The sequence below is a fragment of the Lithobates pipiens genome, unplaced genomic scaffold, assembly GCF_037356315.1.
Source record: "Lithobates pipiens isolate NorthernLeopardFrog02 unplaced genomic scaffold, aLitPip1_a1.2 Scaffold_19, whole genome shotgun sequence".
In the NCBI taxonomy this organism is placed as follows: domain Eukaryota; kingdom Metazoa; phylum Chordata; class Amphibia; order Anura; family Ranidae; genus Lithobates; species Lithobates pipiens.
In genome coordinates, this window is record NW_027507764.1 from 237,378,755 (window position 1) to 237,398,111 (window position 19,357).

At 43.2% G+C, this 19,357-nt stretch overlaps 1 protein-coding gene across 11 annotated transcripts in view; it reads right to left on the minus strand.

Annotated features, from left to right (window-relative positions):
* The window catches only part of STX17 (syntaxin 17), a 176,563-nt gene that overhangs the window by 118,326 nt on the left and 38,880 nt on the right, over window positions 1-19,357 (minus strand). For 10 of the 11 annotated variants that reach the window (XM_077491811.1, XM_077491803.1, XM_077491806.1 and 7 more), the window contains 2 exons: window positions 11,695-11,865; window positions 240-305 (listed from right to left, as the gene is read on the minus strand). In XM_077491811.1, coding sequence (XP_077347937.1) covers window positions 240-305; window positions 11,695-11,865 — 237 coding nt within the window. The remainder of the gene's footprint in view (window positions 1-239; window positions 306-11,694; window positions 11,866-19,357) is intronic. The other variant, XM_077491812.1, reaches the window with a different exon arrangement.

The following is a 19,357-nucleotide window of genomic DNA, read 5'->3' on the forward strand; positions in this document are numbered from 1 at the left end:
AATGAATCATTTCCTTGACTCCAACTAAGAAAAATAGGCCTTCCAGGTGAGATGGTAGATTTTGTGATCAGAATGATCTCCAAGGGGTGCTGCACCTGCAAACATTGTACCTAATTCATTCATCTCCAGTAGTACTTTAAGATGTTATAAGTGTGGCAAGATCTCAGGGTATCAAGTACATCAGCAACCTATGGCTTCCCAAAGACTGCACATAAGTATGCATTTCGTTTTTTACTTACTTGCACAGTACGTCCAGCGTTAATATGCTCTTTGTGCAACTGATCCCATGATTTACATTTTCGATACTAAAGAAAGAAAAAAAAAAAAAAAGGTAAATTATCTTCAGCATAATTTAGAAATTAATCATATTCCTTCAAACAATACCAGGGTGACATAGAATTTTACTGTATTGTTCATTTAAGCACAAGATAATCCATTTTGTTTGCAATATCCATATCATACACAGACTGAACTTTTTACTAGAATGCTCCATCTTACCTCTCCCCTCTGCTAGTTTCCCAACAGCAGAGATAGCTGCAGACATTTGAAATGTGACAATATTCTATTTGCTGGTTTTTATTAACATTTCACACCACCCTATTATCTTCTGTGTAAAATGGAATGTAATAATAAACTTAGGGAGAACAGATACTTTAAACACAGGGTTTGTGTCCTGTTTGTCTGTTCCTGTGTATACAGAGTTAATTTTTATCTCAGTGTCTCAAACAGAAAAATTCATAACTTTTTTGGCGAGCCAGCCAGGAGTGGACAGAGTCTCCAGAAGCAACTTAGCTTGGATTGGGACCATCGGGATCGCAGACTCTATATGCCCTAAAGGATATCCAAGTGTAAATATTTTTAATTTTATTTTTTAAAATAAACATGTCTTACCTCCTCTGTGCAGTTGGTTTTGCACAGAGTAGTCCTGATCCTCCTTTTCTGGGTTCCGTCAGCGGCGCTCCTGGCTCCTCTTCTTCCCGAGTGCCCCATTGGAGAAGTGCTCCCCCTCGGGGCACCCGTGCGGGCATGCTCCTGTGTCCTGCTGCTGCATCTATTGACACAGACAGCAGAACTCGGCCTAGCCACCGCATCATTTGATTTTATTGACAGCAGTGGGAGCCAATGGCTGCGCTGCTATGAATCTATCCAAACAGGACACGAGACACTGGCTGGAGCTCTTGTGCTCGTTCCTGACGCGGGAAAGACAGGGTTCAGGTAAGTAAAACAGGGGCACTGGGGGGCTGTTACACTAAAGGTTTTTTTACCTTCATGCAAAGAATGTATAAAGGTGAAAAACCTTGAGGTTTTACAACCCCTTTAACCACTTCAGCCCTTGAAGGATTTACTCGCTTAACCACTTAAGGACCGCCGTATTGCCATTATACGTCATCGCAATGGCACAGGCAGGCACAAGCACGTAGATGTACGTGCCTGCCTTCCAGCGTGTGGGGGGTCCGATCAGACCCCCTCCCGCTGGATACGGCGGTCCGTTTCCCTCCAGGAGCGATCCGTGATGAGGGGATGGCCGTTGGTTTCTGGCCACCCCCTCTCGATCGCTCCTGGCCAATGACGAACTTCCTCCCACTGTGTATTGTTTACACAGGAAGGAGGAAGTTATGTCATTCTCCTCGGGGCGGTCTTTTTGACCGGACTACGAGGAGAAGACTAAAAGTAAGTGCACCAAAACACAACACTGACACATAGGTACACATAGGTACACAAACCCCCCCCGATCCCCCCCGCCCCCCCCCAGTCACAGTGTCACTGATTGCATTGATCATTTCTTTACTGATCAATGCATTCAGTGTCAGTTGTAAAAGTAAAAACTGTCAGGGCAGTTAGTGTTAGGTCCAGGGTAGCCCCTTATCACCCCCCAATAAAGATTTAACCCCCTGATTGCCCCTAGAGTTAACCCTTTCACCCCCTTTTGCCAGTGTCACTAAGCGATAATTTTTCTGATCGCTGCATCAGTGTCGCTAGTGTCGCTAGGTAGCTAGTTATTTTTTTAGGTTCACCGCCAGGTTTTTATATCGCTAGGTACCCCGATATACTACCCAATAATGGTTTTAACATCCTGATTGCCCCTAGTTAACCCTTTCACCCCCTTTTGCCACTGTCACTAAGCGATCATTTTTCTGATCGCTGCATCATTGTCGCTACTGTCGCTAGGTAGCTAGTTATTTTTTTAGGTTCACCGCCAGGTTTTTATAGCGCTAGGTACCCCGATATACTACCCAATACTGGTTTTAACATCCTGATTGCCCCTAGTTAACCCTTTCACCCCCTTTTGCCACTGTCACTAAGCGATCATTTTTCTGATCGCTGCATTAGTGTCGCTAGGTAGCTAGTTTTTTTTTAGGTTCACCGCCAGGTTTTTATATCGCTAGGTACCCCGATATACTACCCAATAATGGTTTTAACATCCTGATTGCCCCTAGTTAACCCTTTCACCCCCTTTTGCCACTGTCACTAAGCGATCATTTTTCTGATCGCTGCATCATTGTCGCTACTGTCGCTAGGTAGCTAGTTATTTTTTTAGGTTCACCGCCAGGTTTTTATAGCGCTAGGTACCCCGATATACTACCCAATACTGGTTTTAACATCCTGATTGCCCCTAGTTAACCCTTTCACCCCCTTTTGCCACTGTCACTAAGCGATCATTTTTCTGATCGCTGCATTAGTGTCGCTAGGTAGCTAGTTTTTTTTTAGGTTCACCGCCAGGTTTTTATATCGCTAGGTACCCCGATATACTACCCAATAATGGTTTTAACATCCTGATTGCCCCTAGTTAACCATTTCACCCCCTTTTGCCACTGTCACTAAGCGATCATTTTTCTGATCGCTGCATCAGTGTCGCTACTGTCGCTAGGTAGCTAGTTATTTTTTTAGGTTCACCGCCAGGTTTTTATAGCGCTAGGTACCCCGATATACTACCCAATAATGGTTTTAACATCCTGATTGCCCCTAGTTAACCCTTTCACCCCCTTTTGCCAGTGTCACTAAGCGATCATTTTTCTGATCGCTGCATCAGTGTCGCTACTGTCGCTAGGTAGCTAGTTATTTTTTTAGGTTCACCGCCAGGTTTTTATAGCGCTAGGTACCCCGATATACTACCCAATAATGGTTTTAACCCCTTCTGATTGCCCCTAGTTAACCCTTTCACCAGCGATCACAGTATAAGTGTCACTGGTGACGCTGGTTAGCCAGTTAGTTATTTAGGTTCCCCGTCAGGTTTTTATATAGCGCCAGGGACCCCCATATACTACCTAATAAAAATTTGAACCCCCGATTGCCCCTAGTTAACCCTTTCACCACTGATCACCGTATAAGTGTTACGGGTGACTCTGGTTAGTTTGCTTTTTATAGCATCAGGGCACCCACCATTTATTACCCAATAAAGGTTTAACCCCCTGATCACCCGGCGGGTGATATCAATTAGGTTTTAGGGTCAGGGTCTGCGTCGCCCCAGGCAGCGCTAGGTTAGTGTACCCACGCGCAAAGCATACACCTCCCGTAGTGGTATAGAATCTGAACAGATCAATATCTGATCTGATCAGATCTATACTAGCGTCCCCAGCAGTTCAGGGTTCCAAAAAAACGCATTGTTAGCGGGATCAGCCCAGATACCTGCTAGCACCTGTGTTTTGCCCCTCTGCCCAGCCCACCCAAGTGCAGTATCGATCGATCACTGTTACTTACAAAACACTAAACACATAACTGCAGCAATCGCAGAGTCAGGCCTGATCCCTGCGATCGCTAACAGTTTTTTTGGTAGCATTTTATATTTAAATCCGGAAGGCAGTGCTTGGTTTTCGGGGTCCCGTACGTGGCTAGGCTCCCAAAAAGTCCCCCACATGTGGTATCCCCGTACTCGGGAGAAGCAGCAGAATTTATTTTGGGGTGTAATTTGACTTCTGCCCATAGCATGTGTGAGCAATATATCATTTAGTGACAACTTTGTGCAAAAAAAAAAAGTTTGTAATATTCCCGCAACTTTTGGCAAAATATAAAATATTCCATGGACTCAACATGCCTCTCAGTAAATAGCTTGGGGTGTCTACGTTCCAAAATGGGGTCATTTTGGGGGGTTTTGTGCTATTTTGGCATTTTATGGCCTTCGAAACTGTGATAGGTAGTGAGGAGTTAAATCAAAAATTTGCACCCTTAGAAATCCTGAAGGTGGTGATTGGTTTTCGGGGTGCTGTGCGCGACTAGACTCCCAAAAAGTCCCACACATGTGGTATCCTCATACTCGGGAGAAGTAGCGGAATATATTTTGGGGTGCAATTCCACATATAACCATGGCATGTGTGAGCAATATATCATTTAGTGACAACTTTTTGTAAAAAAAAAAAAAAATTTTATTTTTTGTCATTATTCAATCCCTTGGGACAAAAAAAAAAAATATTCAATGGTCTCAACATGGACCTCAGCAAATAGCTTGGGGTGTCTACTTTCCAAAATGGGGTCATTTGGGGGGGTTTTGTGCCATCTTGGCATTTTATGGCCTTCAAAACTGTGATAGGTAGTGATAGGTAGTGAGGAGTAAAATAAAAAATGTATGCCCTTAGAAATCCTGAAGGCGGTGCTTGGATTTCGGGGTCCCGTACGCGGCTAGACTCCCAAAAAGTCCCACACACGTGGTATCCCCGTACTCAGGAGAAGCAGCAGAATGTATTTTGGGGTGTCATTTCACATATGCCCATAGCATGTGTGAGCAATATATCATTTAGTGACAACTTTGTGCAAAAAAAAAAAGTTTGTAATATTCCCGCAACTTGTGGCAAAATATAAAATATTCCATGGACTCAACATGCCTCTCAGTAAATAGCTTGGGGTGTCTTCTTTCCAAAATGGGGTCATTTTGGGGGGTTTTGTGCTATTTTGGCATTTTATGGCCTTCGAAACTGTGATAGGTAGTGAGGAGTTAAATCAAAAATTTGCACCCTTAGAAATCCTGAAGGTGGTGATTGGTTTTCGGGGTGCCGTGCGCGACTAGACTCCCAAAAAGTCCCACACATGTGGTATCCCCATACTCGGGAGAAGTAGCGGAATATATTGTGGGGTGCAATTCCACATATAACCATGGCATGTGTGAGCAATATATCATTTAGTGACAACTTTTTGTAAAAATTATTTTTTTTTTTGTCATTATTCAATCCCTTAGGACAAAAAAAAATAAATATTCAATGGGCTCAACATACCCATCAGCAATTTCCTTGGGGTGTCTACTTTCCAAAATGGGGTCATTTGGGGGGGGGGGGGGGGGTTGTACTGCCCTGCCATTTTAGCACCTCAAGAAATGAGATAGGCAGTCATAAATTAAAAGCTGTGTAAATTCCAGAAAATGTACTCTAGTTTGTAGACGCTATAACTTTTGCGCAAACCAAAAAATATACGCTTATTGACATTTTTTTACTAAAGACATGTGGCTGAATAAATTTTGCCCTCAATGTATGACTAAAATTTAGTTTATTCGATTTTTCTTATAACAAAAAGAAGAAAATATCTTTTTTTTTTCAAAATTTTCGCTCTTTTTCCATTTATATCGCAAAAAAAAAAAATCGCAGAGGCAATCAAATACCATCAAAAGAAAGCTCTATTTGTGGGAAGAAAAGGACGCAAATTTCGTTTGGGTGCAATATTGCATGACCGCGCAATTACCAGTTAAAGCAGTGCGAAATTGGAAAAAGACCTCTGGTCCTTAAGGTGTTTATTGGTCCGGGGCTGAAGTGGTTAATGACCAGACCTTTTCTTGTTACTGCATCGCTTTAACTGACAAATGCTTGGTCATGCGACATTGTACCCAAACAAAATTGATGTCCTTTTCTTTCCACAAATAGAGCTTTCTTTTGATGGCATTTGATCACCTCTGCTTTTTTTATTTTTGCGCTATAAACAAAAAATCACAGAATTAAAAAAAAATAATATCTTTTACCCTTTGCTTTAATAAATAGCCAAAATAAAAAATTTCCAAGTTTAGGCCAATATGTATGCTACATATTTTTGGTAAAATTTTTTAAAAAAAAATAAGCATATATTGATTGGTTTGCACAAAAGTTAGTGTCTACAAAATATACTTATACTAGTAATGGCGGTGATCAGCGTTTTTTAGCAGGACTGCGACATTGTGGCAGACAGTTTGGACAATTTTGACACTTTTTTGGGACCAGTGACAATTATACAGCAAATAGTTCTATAAAAATGCACTGGTTACTGTATAAAATGACACTGGCAGGGAAGGGGTTAACACTGGGGGACGATCAAGGGGTTAAATGTGTCCTAGGGAGGCGTTTCTAACTGGGGGGGTGGACTGACAGGGAGTACAGAGAGACTGCTGTTCTAATCACTAGGAACAGGCGATCTCTTTCTACTCCCCTGTCAGAGCGGGGATCTGCTTTGTTTATACACACAGATCCCCAATTCTGGCTCTCTGTGGAGCGATCGCTGGTGGTCGGCAGACATCGCGGCTGCTGGCCTTGCGCATCAGCTCTGGAATGGTGCTGCGGGAGCACGTGCCCACTGTATCTATTACACAGAGAGCCGTATAGCGATTTGCACAATAGAACCGCCCTGCCGCAGTATAAGTGCAACGGCTGGTCGGCAAGTGGTTGTTAAGCCACTACATAATCTTTATATAATCTTCTCTGTTTCCTAATCCTGTGTGCCCCTGAGTGTGCGTTTTATAAAAAAAAATTCAGATTTCAGAGCGCACGTGACCGGACGCTTCTCTCCTCTCTTCATCTGACAGCTGCAGTGGGAGGGGCCGAGAATTCGCCCCGCTGACATCAGTCGAGATGAGAGAAAGAGAGCGGCAGATAAGCGCTCTGACATAAGGCATAGACGCCATTTTTTTTTCCAATAAAGCATAACCAGGGGCACACAGCATTAGGAAACACAAAGGATTGTGTGAAGATGTAAATGTTATTCTAGCTGCAGGAGTGGAGGGACGGACACTGTCACTAGCTGACAGGCAGGGAGGGGGGGGGGGACAGTGGAGAGCAGAGAGGAGAGCTGCGGATGAAGTAGGCACGTAAACTGACCACAGTGTCAGAGCTCAGCAGCCATGATAAATCGTGGTCAGTTTACAGAGGGAAGGGTAGAACCAAGCAGGATCAGCCAGGTATTTCAGGTGATACAGGAGGCCAAATGGCTGTATAACATGCTTTAAAGCAACAGTATCCAATATTTTTTTTTTTAGGGTAACAAACGCTTCAACCACTTCCAGGATAACAAGCTAGTGCACCCGCGGGGGTGAGCAGCATGGCAATCAGTGGTGTGCCACTCTGGCACACCGCATCTCCGATCATGGTAAGGAGCTTCTGATGGAGGCTTTTTACCATGTGATCAGCTGATCACAACGTGAACCAGGAAGTTCCGGTAATTGGTTTTTCCTTGGTTCGCGCTGACAGGGAGAGCTGATGGGCAGCTCTCCTGTCAGAGACGAGGTGTGCACTGATAATCAGCACATTTATTATCAGTGCAGCCCACATCAGAAATGACCACCACAGCTGCAAATCAGTGCCCATCAGCTGCCAGTCAGTGCACACGCAAATCGCCAGTGCCCCATCAGAAACACCTGTCAGTGCCCATCCGTAATGCCCGTCAGTACCTCCTCATCAGTGCTGTCTATCAGTGCCCCCTATCAGTTTACATCAGTGACGCATATCAGAGTAGCCTATCGATGCCCATCAGTGCTGCATATCAGTGTCGCCTATCAGTGCGTATCAGTGCCACCTCATCAGTGCCCATCAGTGAAGGAGAAAACAAAATGTTATAACAAACGGAAAAAAAAAAAAAATGTCCTCATATCCTATCCTCATATTGATTAGTGGTTCCAAATTAATAACAACTACTGCAGTAGGGAACAGACACAAAAGATACGCTCAGCATCTTTCCAAATAACCGTTCTCCTTTATTATGACGCATGTGAAGGTTTTTATACACATGATTACGTAGGTATCACATTAACATTACAATTGTACGTTTATGGTAACAAGGGGCGTTACATAGGCAGGCTAATTCTAATCAGAACTCGAAAGAATGCAAAACATGTACTGAAAACATTATTAGTGCCGTGTGCACAGTGAGGGCATTGTGCAATACATATAAAATAGAATACAATTATATACAGAACCTACAAATTTCCATTACAAAAGGCTAAAAAATGTACAAGTGAGGCCGCGTACACACGCGGGGACTGTTCGGCCAACTTTGTCCGCTGAACAGTGTTTCGGCGGACAGTCCGCCCGTGTGTGGGCTTTCAGCGAACAGTCCGCTGAACAAGGTTTTTCGGAAATTCCGAAAAACTGTCCGCTGAAACTTTGTTTCAGCGAACAGTCCCCTCGTGTGTAGGCTTGTTCGTCAAACTAAGTTCCGCGCATGCTCAGAAAGGATTTACACGCCAAAAGTTATAATGCAGTGTATAGGACGTCGTATTTTTCTTCCCGTCGTACGTGCCGTTCACGTCATCGCGCACGGTTTCAGCAAACTGTTCGTTCGTCGTGTGTGGCCATGTCCGTCCATGCTAATTTTGAGCGGACTGTTTGCTGAAACTGTTTGACGGACAAAGTTGGGCGAACAGTCCCCGCGTGTGTACGCGGCCTGACAGTCCCAAAGCACGTGGCATTACAGACAAAATCATGGAATTTATTGCATTAGACGACCAGCCATTCTCTATTGTGGAGGACATTGGATTCCGCAGGCTCACACAACATATTGAGACACTTTACACACTACCTATCAGACGCTACTTTGCAGATACCTGTCTACCTGAATTGACAGTGTTGCAAAACATGTTCATGAGCTCACGGCTTACTGACATCCCAACGCTTTTTACTACCAACATTTGGAGTTCAGACATCAGTCCAACGAGCATGCTTAGCTTGACAGCGCAGTGGATAGATGCCAAATTTCAATTGCAAAACATCCTACTTAACGCACGTGAGTTTATTGGATCACACACACTTGCAGCAGCAATATCTGATGCTTTAAAACCATGCTCGACACTTGGTACATTGAGAAGTCTAAAGTGTATCTGATTGTCCAAGATAATGCACATAACATGGCAAAGGCTATGAGTGAATTTAAAAGCATAAAGCACATGGCACATACTCTACAGTAGGCTGTGAATGAGAGATTGCTGAGGCAGCGCACCATTTCAGAGTAGCAAAAGGAATAAAAATTGTGGGTCACTTTAAGCATTCTCTGCTTGCTTATTACAGATTACAAGCTTTGCAGATACAGTTTGGAATGCCACTGAGCCTAGGTTCACACTGAGCTGCGGGAATGAAGCTGTGCGAGTTCAGCTGAACTCCAATGATTTCACTACCACATGTCAGTCCCGATTTCGGCTGCACTTTTAGAGACATCTGTGCAGGTTTCTGCACAGATGTCAATGTAAATCGCAGCCCAAAACCATAGTACAGAAACAATTTTTTTAATTCAGTGCAGCGCGTCAGATGCAGCGTTGCACCGATTAGGACATGTCAAATCGCATGTCAAAACGCTCCAGTGTGAACCAGGGCTAAAACAACTGCAGCAAGATGTGGCCACTCATTGGAACCGCACCTACTATATGCTGCAAAGTCTTCTCAAACAAAAGAGTATTTTAGCTGCGTACATTGCAGATCACGAACTGCCAGCAACATTGAGGGAAGCTCAGTGGATGTTACTTAAAAATAGTTTGTCTCCAACTCCATTTGAAGAGTTAACAAAAGAAATAAGCTCAACTAATGCTTCCATTGCTGAAGTTATTCCCTTGATTGCTGCACTGAAGTGTCTGCTAGTAAAAGAGGCACAAACAGACCATTGTGTAAAAATGTCTAAAACCACTCTACTGGCGACTGTTAAATTGTTTCAGTCCAACCCTCTGTACTGCATTGCAACAGTTCTAAATACTCGATTTAAAGGACATTATTTTAATGCAGAGAAAAAGCAGCATCCATGAAATGATACAGGCAAAACTGGAGGTGATGGAAGCATCTGGTGAAGGAGATTGGAGGTGCAGCACAGAGGAAAGTGTACCAGAGAAACAGTCACATACAAGTGAAGAGGAACACACTCCCTCGCTATCTGATATGTTTCACAAAATTTTACACAAACGTACCCCACTCCATAGCAGTGCCACAAAAAATGCAGCTAACCAACAGCTGGAGATTTATTTATCTGAACTACCTATCACCAGAAGCAACAATCCCCTTGAGTACTGGCACATGAACAAAGAACCTTTTCCATTGCTTGCACAGATTGCACACAGATTTATCCGCCTCAAGCACCAGTAAAGAGAGTGAGAGACTATTCAGTCTAGCATCTCATATTCTTCATGAGTAGAAGAACCGTCACTCCTGTGAGAAAGCTGAACAACTTTTGTTCTTAAAGCTAAATCTGCCATTTTTACCTAAATAGAAAGCATAGTCCAATTTTCTATGCTAAAATTGTCTAGTTGTGCCACTTTTGCAATGTATTTGAATTTTTCAATTACAGCGGACTGTAAAGTTAAAACTTAAAATAAGTTTACATTGCAAAATATAAGGTCCTTTGCTATTTTGCTGGTTGTTAGATCTCTTTTTTTTTGTATAAATTTTCAATGTCAGTTGAAATATGTTTACAGAGAAACTGTGAAACAGAAAAGCGGCCTTCTGACATAATTTCTGTTGGTTAGTTCTTTATTAGTAACTGTTTGTTTTGCACCAAGTTTTTCTCTCTCTCCAGTGAAATCAACCCCAGTAAATCAACCCCACAATCTCCGATGCTTGGAAGTGGGCCCCAGACTCCAGAGACAATAGTTGCCTATATTTTTCCCTGCTGGTTAGTAGAAACACTGTCTGAAAAAAATAAAAAAAAGACATAGGGTGCATCGGCCAAGCGTATTATTATCTCTTTGTTAATAATACGGTGGTAAGTAAATATACTACAAACAACCAACAGGTGTATCAAAGATTTTAAGCTTGTCATCAAAGTAAAACAGCAGCTTCTAGTCCAAGATACATCACATAATGGGACAACTGGAAAATCCAACAGACTAACGTATTTGGAGGACTTGCCTCTCCTTAGGGCTCTGGCTCTAAGGAAGAGGAAAGTCCTTGAAACACGTTAGTCTGTTGGATTTCCAGCTGTACCGCCATTGTGTGATGTGATGATGTATCGTGGACTGGAAATTGCTATTATACTTTGATGCAGGCTTTGATACACCTGTTGGTTTTTTGTTAGTAGTATTATACTATTAGCCCATGCACCCTCTGTCTGGTTCTTCTATTTATTGTATTGTACAAAAAAAAAAAAAAAGTCAAAATGTGCCTACATAAACAGAGGCTTTGCCATTCTATGTTTCCCTGTTTTTGTTTTTTTAAACTATTTGATTTTAATTTTGTATTTATATTTGATTTTCTGTGTCTAATTTATGTGTGTTACTTTTTTAAGCACTTAAGGACCGAGCCTCTTTTTGACACTTGTTGTTTACAAGATAATGTTACGCCAAGTAAATTGATACCCAACATGTCATGCTTCAAAATTGCACCCGCTCATGGAATGGTGACAAACTTTTACCCTCAAAAATCTCCATAGGTGACGTTTAAACATTTCTACAGGTTACATGTTTAGAGTTACAGAAAAGTTGGAATTATTGCTCTCGCTCTAACGATCGTGGCGATACCTCACATGTGATCACCGTTTTCATATGCGGGCACGACTTACGTATGTGTTCGCTATCCGGATCAAGTTACGATCTTGCCGACAGCTCCAGTAAGCTTGGGAACTGCTAAGAAGTGACAGGGGGGGGGGGGGGGGGCACTTCTCCCATTGCCTATAAAAGTGATCTTGCAGTGAATCCGCCGCTGGGATCATTTCAATTAGAATGCTGGCTGCCTGCAAAAAAAAAAAAAAAAAAAAGAAGAAGATACTGAGGTTATGCCATAATCCCGGTGACAGTGTTCAACTGTAAAGTACTGACGTACATTTACAGTTATCCACTCGGCAACTGGTTAAAAGAAGTCAACACAACCTCAGCAGGAAACAAACGTAAAAGGTTAACTACGCCTTTAATCTACATCATGTAATAAAAATGTGCTAAAAACCATGTGCAATGCCCCCTGTAATCTGCTCATCAAACCAAAGTCAATATTTACTGCATTTATATAAAGCTTAAACACAGTAACATGTTGCACATGCATTGTTTGTTTGCCTTTAAATAATTTTGTCCTTTGCTCACTCCATGGCTAGGAGATGCTCTGTATAGCTAGTCCCACCCTCTAATAAGAATGTCTTTAGTTTCTGTTCTGAGCACATGTAGTTGCTGGAGGTAGACATACTGTACTATGTTTTTTCGACCTACCAATGTTCATCTGTGAAGATCTGCACAATTTTGGGATTAAAGCTTTCTACGATCTTCAAGATAAAATTTGGATTGAGTCACTGTCTGCTAATTTCACCAAGACTAAGTTACAGTCATCTTGCCACAACTGGATCAGTTATAGAGATCACAATTGCAGCACTTAAAAGTGCACAAACATTTATTTTGCCTCTTGGAGATATCCCCTTGCTTCCTGCCCTGGTAACTATATTATCATTGGGACAGGAAGTAAGCAACAATATTCTCAGAAATAATGTCAGACGGCAAGGCCATGTACGCACCAGCCAGTATCGCATGGTAAAGTGTGCATTACTGCAGTGAACCCCAATGCAACACAACGCAACACAATACAACACATGATTTCCATGTGAGTTACAATGTGGAAAAAATGCAGCAAGCCCTATTTTTTCCTGCACTGTGGTAAGTTGCAGTTAAGTTATTCTGGATGGACTGCCTAACGCAGGATGCTGCAATGAGCCAAGTGTGCAAGCTTGTGCATTGTGGCACAGGGCAGTGTGATTTGAATGGCCTCTAATAAAAACCGGGTAGAGGAGCTAATCCCCCCAATGCCCAACATGTGGCCTGTGCCCCGCACTGAATTGGACTGAAAGAGAGGGATTAAAGTGGAAGTCCAGCCTAACTCTAATCATGCTTAAAAAATGCGCCCCCCCTCCCCCCAGCTACCTATCCTGCATCTCTTGTTCCCCTGTCTCAGAGCTGACAATGGCTGGGAATTCCCAAATCCATGACATCACTCATAGGCTCCTATATCCCAGCTGCTGCCATTGATTTCTCATCTCCCCTGCAGCTGCCACTCGCCAACACTGAGGAACCAGAGCTGGCGACTCAAGTAACTGGAACAAACCAAAAATAGGCAAGTATACACATCTTTTTTCTTTACACGGATTAGGTATGTGGCCATTACTGCATTCACTGACATCAGTGTTGCAGGTCATTACTGAGTCCACTGACACCAATGTAGTGTGTCATTATTGCGTCCCCTGACACCATTAACAGGAGTTGTTATTGCACTCAATGACACCAATGCTTGAGGTTACTGTAATCAAACTTTTTCAATATGCATTGTGAAATGCTGCTGAAAATTAATCTGGAATGACATTTTTGGGTATTCAGGTGCGGAAATGCAAAGTTATTGTGTGGCCTTTGGGAAGTGTCGAGGGCCTCACTTGAGGACCTCTATAATTTTCAAGTTGACCATCACTGGTCGAACCCTTCCTATATCAAAAACACCAAGCAGCTCTTTATTGCAGAAGTGACATGCAATGATATACAATAACAAACATTTGTGTGTGAAAAAAAACCACGCTTGTGCAATACATATACATACTCCTTGAAATACAATGCTGCAGACACTATATATACAATTGCAATCAAGCATTTGCGATAACTGGCAATGAGTGTTTCACATTGCTGAGTAGCAATTTTGGCCCACTCTTTGCAAAATTGGTTTAATTCAGCCACATTGGAGGGTTTTCCAGCATGAACAGCATCTCAATTGGATTTAGGTCCAGGCTTTGACTAGGCCACTCCAAAACCTAAATTTGCTTTATTTGAACCATTTGGAGGTGGACTTGCTGTTGTGTTTCGATCATTGTTCTGCTGCATAACCCAAGTGCACTTGAGCTTTAGGTCACAAACTGATAGCCGGACATTCTCCTTCAGGATTTTCTGGTAGATCTCAGAATTCATGGTTCCATCAATTGTGGCAAGTCGTCCAGGTCCTGAAGCTGCAGGTAGGCTTGAACAGCCTTCTTCCCTTAACTTCAGCCCTGGAAGAATTTTCCCCCTTAATGACCAGGCTATTTTTTGCAATACGGCACTGCGTCGCTTTAACTGACAATTGCGCAGTCATGTGATGTTATACCCAAACAACATTTATGTTTTTTTTTCCCACAAATAGAGATTTCTTTTGGTGGTATTTGATAACCTCTCTGGTTTTTATTTTTTGCGTTATAAACAAAAAAAAGAGCGACAATAGTGAAAAAAAAAAAAAACACAACATATTGTACTTTTTGCTATAATAAATATCCCCCCCCCCCCCCCAAAAAAAAAAATTGAATCATCAGTTTAGACCGATATGTATTCTTCTACATATTTTTTATAAAAAAAAATTTAAAATTGCAATAAGGGTATATTGATTGCTTCACACAAAAGTTATAGCGTCTACAAACTAGGGTATAGATTTATGGCATTTTTATTATTATTATTTTTTTTTTACTAGTAATGGCGGTTATCTACGATTTTTATCAGGACTGCAACATTACGACTGACAAATCGGATGCTTTTTTGGGACCAGTGACATTTATACAGCGATCAGTGCTAAAAAATAGCCATTGATTACTGTATAAATGTTACCGGCAGGGAAGGGGTTAACAGTGTTCCCTATGTGTGTTCTAGCTGTGGGGGAGAATTTGGCTGACTAGAGGAGGAGAGAGATCGCTGTGCCTACTTAGGAACACACGATCTCTCTCCTCTCCCCTGACAGAACCGGAATTTGTGGGTTTACACCCACAGATCCCGGTTCTCGCTCTGTCACGACCGATCACAGGTGCCTGCCGGGCATGCGCATCGGCTCTGGGTACACAATGTGGGTGCAGCCCTCTGCCTGCTACAGCATCTTAATGAGCCGACGTACAGCTACGACGGCTTACCCAGGGGAGCCATCCTGCCACAGTTCACTCAAAATTGAGCCACTTCTCTGCTGTGACTCCTCCTTTCTGCCAACACACTTTCACTGGTTGCTATGGGAGACCACATTCTCCCCACTGAATTTTTTCCAGTGCTCCCTAGATTGAATTGCTCCTAGGAAATGGTCGTAAACATCTCAGTTATGACCCATCCAGCGGTACACATCTTGGTACTCCTCCGTCAGAAAAGGCTGAACCAACTCAATCCAGCGACCTTTGGGCCATCCTCTGTAGGAAGCAGTGATCGCAAACTCACCCAAAAAGTCTTTAACATGTTCAAAGGGTAACACAGGCCATACAAAGTCCGCACCGCAGATTTCTCCTTTGTTGCCACAAGCAAGCAGAGCCATCTGCTCACTTCTTGCACAGTGATGGTTTCCCAAACACAGATTCAGACTTTGGTGGACTCTCCATACTTATAGTCACCTGTGCACTCATTGCACAAGTGCTGCTAGGGACAACCCCAGCCCTCTTTCTCCTTGGCAAACTCTGTTCAGGCATGTATGGGGTTCGATCAGGCGGTAACAACCCCTCCAGCCACAGAGCTCTCTCTCATTTCAGTGATCCTTGCTTCTTTTAGGAGCTTTGATCGCCCCATATTCCCAGTCACTCCAGTAAAACTTTGCACAGTTCAGCAACAAATTGGAGCACTGTCTCTAAGTCTATTTACCTTTCTCTTGTAGGTTCTCATCACCTGCACACACAGATTATACAGTCTCATTCACCAAAACACAGTTCATATAACAGATGTACTTACAGTATCTCACAACAGTGAGAACACCTTTCATATCTTTGTAACTATTTTATTATACCTTTTCATGTGACAACACCGAAGAGATGACACTTTGCTACAATGTAAAGTAGTGAGTGTACAGCTTGCAAAACAGTGTAAGTTTGCTGTCCCCCCAAAATAACTCAAACACACGGCCATTAATGTCTAAACCGCTGGCAACAAAAGTGATTACACCCCTAAGTGAAAATGTCCAAATTGGGCCCAATTAGTCATTTTCCCTCCCCGGAGTCATGTGACGCTTTAGTGTTACAAGGTCTCAGGTGTGAATGGGGAGAAGGTGTGTTAAATTTGGTGATATACACACACACACACACACACACACGGCTTTATTTCTCAGAGAACAGGTGCTGTAACTCACCCTCCCCACCCACAACCTAGCCCCCAGTGATGCCTTCCTCAGAGGTGAAAAGAACACGGTCGCTAAATAGTGTGTGTGATCGAGGCTAATGCCACGTACACACGATTGGAATTCTCGTCTGAAAAAGCTCTGATGGTTTTCCCGATGGAATTCGGCTCAAGCTGTCTTGCCTACACACGGTCACATCAAATTCCGATCGTTTATAACGCGGTGACGTACAACGTGACTAGAAAAAGGAAGTTCAACAGCCAGTAGCCAATAGGTTCTGTCTTGTAGTTGAATCTGAGCATGCGTGATTTTTGGTATGTCGGAATTGCATACACAATATCGGAATTACCGATAGCATGTTCTCAATTTTCCCAACGGAAAAACTTTCTATCAATTTTTGGTTGGCGGAAATTCGGACAGCTAAATTCCGATGGAGCATACACACGGTCGCATTTTTCCGATGAAAAGCTCTCATCTGTCTTTTTCTGCCCGGAAATCGTGTGTCCGCGGCATTAGAATTGCGTATCACAGAAGGCTCAAGGTTCAGAAAAGTGACACACACAGAGTACAGTGTAATGTGCAGTCCAACATACAAAAGTCCAGGGCTCAGGAGTATGTGATGTAAAAGCCCTTGTACAGAGTGCAGAATTTGGGAGTATTATTCAGGGGCCATTAATACGCAACATGTGACTGCAAGACACCCCCCACACAAAAAGCGATCACCTGTTCACAAATTCCCCCCCCCCCCAGCTCTCTCACCTGTTCACAAATCCTCCCCTCCACACAAGAAGCTACCTTACCTGTTTACAAATTCTCCTCCCCATCTCCAGCTCTCTCACCTGTTCACAAATCCCCCCCCCCCCCCCAAAAAAAGCTCTTTTACATGTTCACAAATTCTCCTCCCCCACAGTTCTTTCACCTCTCGCAGAATGGAGCTGGAACCACCCTGTTAGCTGTGCTTTCTTTCAAAGCCAGTGATGTTCCCTGCAGCTCTGCCTATGAGGAATGTAGCACAGAACATCTCCATGTATCCCTACATTTACAGAGTGCCTTTGGCCTTTTTTACAAACAGTGCTTTGTATACCTCTGATAACTTTTTATGGATTCAACACACAGTAACCGATCCAGGGAAGAAGAAAAAAGCTCCCAGGAATCAGTACCGAGCTGTGTCACAAATGCATGCCTCAATTGAAGATAATGGAAGAAGTACCAATTTTGGAAGATTGTGTTTCTCCTTTAATTGATCAAATGTGAGTAGTTCCCCTCCCCCTGCTACATTTGTTAATTGTTTGATACCCACCCGGGCCCACAGTATAGGGTCCGGAATCACATCAAAATGTGCTAACCTAGGATTGAACTATAAAAGGGAGTGTCGGGTGACCAGTGCAGAGCTTCAGAATGCATCAAAAACTGCACCCTGTCCCACGCAATGAACAGAATATTTGCACGTTTAAAGAACCAACAGGGGATCCAAACTGGAGAATGGGGCAAAAAATACAAAGAAAAATTGTAAACTTTTCATTTTGAGGTGGTTTACCCTGCCAGTCAATGAAAGCGGTAAATGTTTCCAGGCGTCCCAACTTTGATGAGGAGTGGTGATAAATTAAATGACAGATAATCTACTTTAGGGGATACCTGAACCCCAAGGTACATAATCTCAGATGACCAGGCTATAGGGACTAGCTGTGATTCCTGGAGCTGCACCCCGTCATCAATGGCCATGACATTAGATTTTTCCCAATTTACCTGTAGACCTGAAAAACGTGCAAAGTTACCCAAAATCTCAAATACCGCCTCCCAAGAAGATCCTCTAAAAAGAGGAGTATATAAGGCTGTGCATTCGCGTATACTTCCTACTTTGAGAGCCTTAACCACTGCAGATGTTCGCAGAGCAATGGCTATGGGTTCAATTGCAGGAGCGAAAAGGAAAGGGGAAAGCGGAAGCAGAGGCATCTTTACCACCTCAGCCTCCTCCACTGAGAGACTGAACTTCGGGGGCACTTTAAGACCATGCTGCAGACAGTTATCTGTGGCCACGACCAAACTTGCTACCCACCTCACAAAAGGAGATCCGGGAGCTGGGGAGCCGTACAAATGACAAGATGGATGCAGCCATCACAGTCCTAGAAAATCATGAGCAAAATCTGTCTGACCTTAAAAAGGAGCGGACATCAGCCCTGCTGTGACTTGAGGACTTTGAAAATTACGCTCGCCAATTCCTGTTGACTGTCTTGAGCTTGACCACATCCATCGGCCCAGGGGCTGAAGAGACAGGATGGTTCGCCAAGAGATATCATCAAGTTTACGTACCATCAAAAGTAGGAAACCCTCCTGATGGCTGCCAGAAACAAACCAGAGCTGTGCTTCCAGGGACACAGCAATCAGCTTTTCTCTGACCTATCCCAGATTACCCTCCAGAAGAGGCGTCAAATTAAGCCATTTATTACTGTGCTGCTGAACAACCACATTAAGTACGCCGGAGCTTTTCCTTCCGGCTGTCCTTTGACCCCCAGAGTAAGTGCTACTCTGTCAGCACCCCGGTGCAGGCCCAGACGACGCTTAAAGCCTTACACCTTCTTCTCCCTGGAAGTTCTGGTCCTGGCCCAGCATACCCCTGGGCTCTCAGCGGGCCCCTAGTCAGTTTAGCCACCTCTGAGAGAAGAGATGTCACCGCCGCTCTCCACGTCCCGGTCCATTGTTATTGGGCTCTTTTTTATTGTGTGTGTTTTTTTGTTCTGGATGACTTTTCAGGAATACCTGTTGAATCTCTCTTAAGTCTCCTCTTGATCGACTACAGTGCTTTACAAAAGTATTCACCCCCCTTAGCATTTTCATGTTTTGTTGCCTCACAACCTGGAATTAACATGGATTGTTTAAGAATTTGCATCATTTAATGAACATGCCCACAACTTTGAAGATTTTTTTTTTTTTACTGTGAAGCAAACAACAAATAGGACAAAATAACAGATAAAGTCAATGTGCATAACTATTCACCCCCCCTAAAGTCAAGAGCCACCTTTTGCGGCTATCACAGTTTCAAGATGCTTGGGATAATTCTCTATGAGCTTGGTACATCTTACCATTGAGATTTTTGCCCAATCTTCCTTGCAAAACTGCTCCAGCTCCTTCAAGTTGGATGGTTTGTGCACAGCAATCTGAAC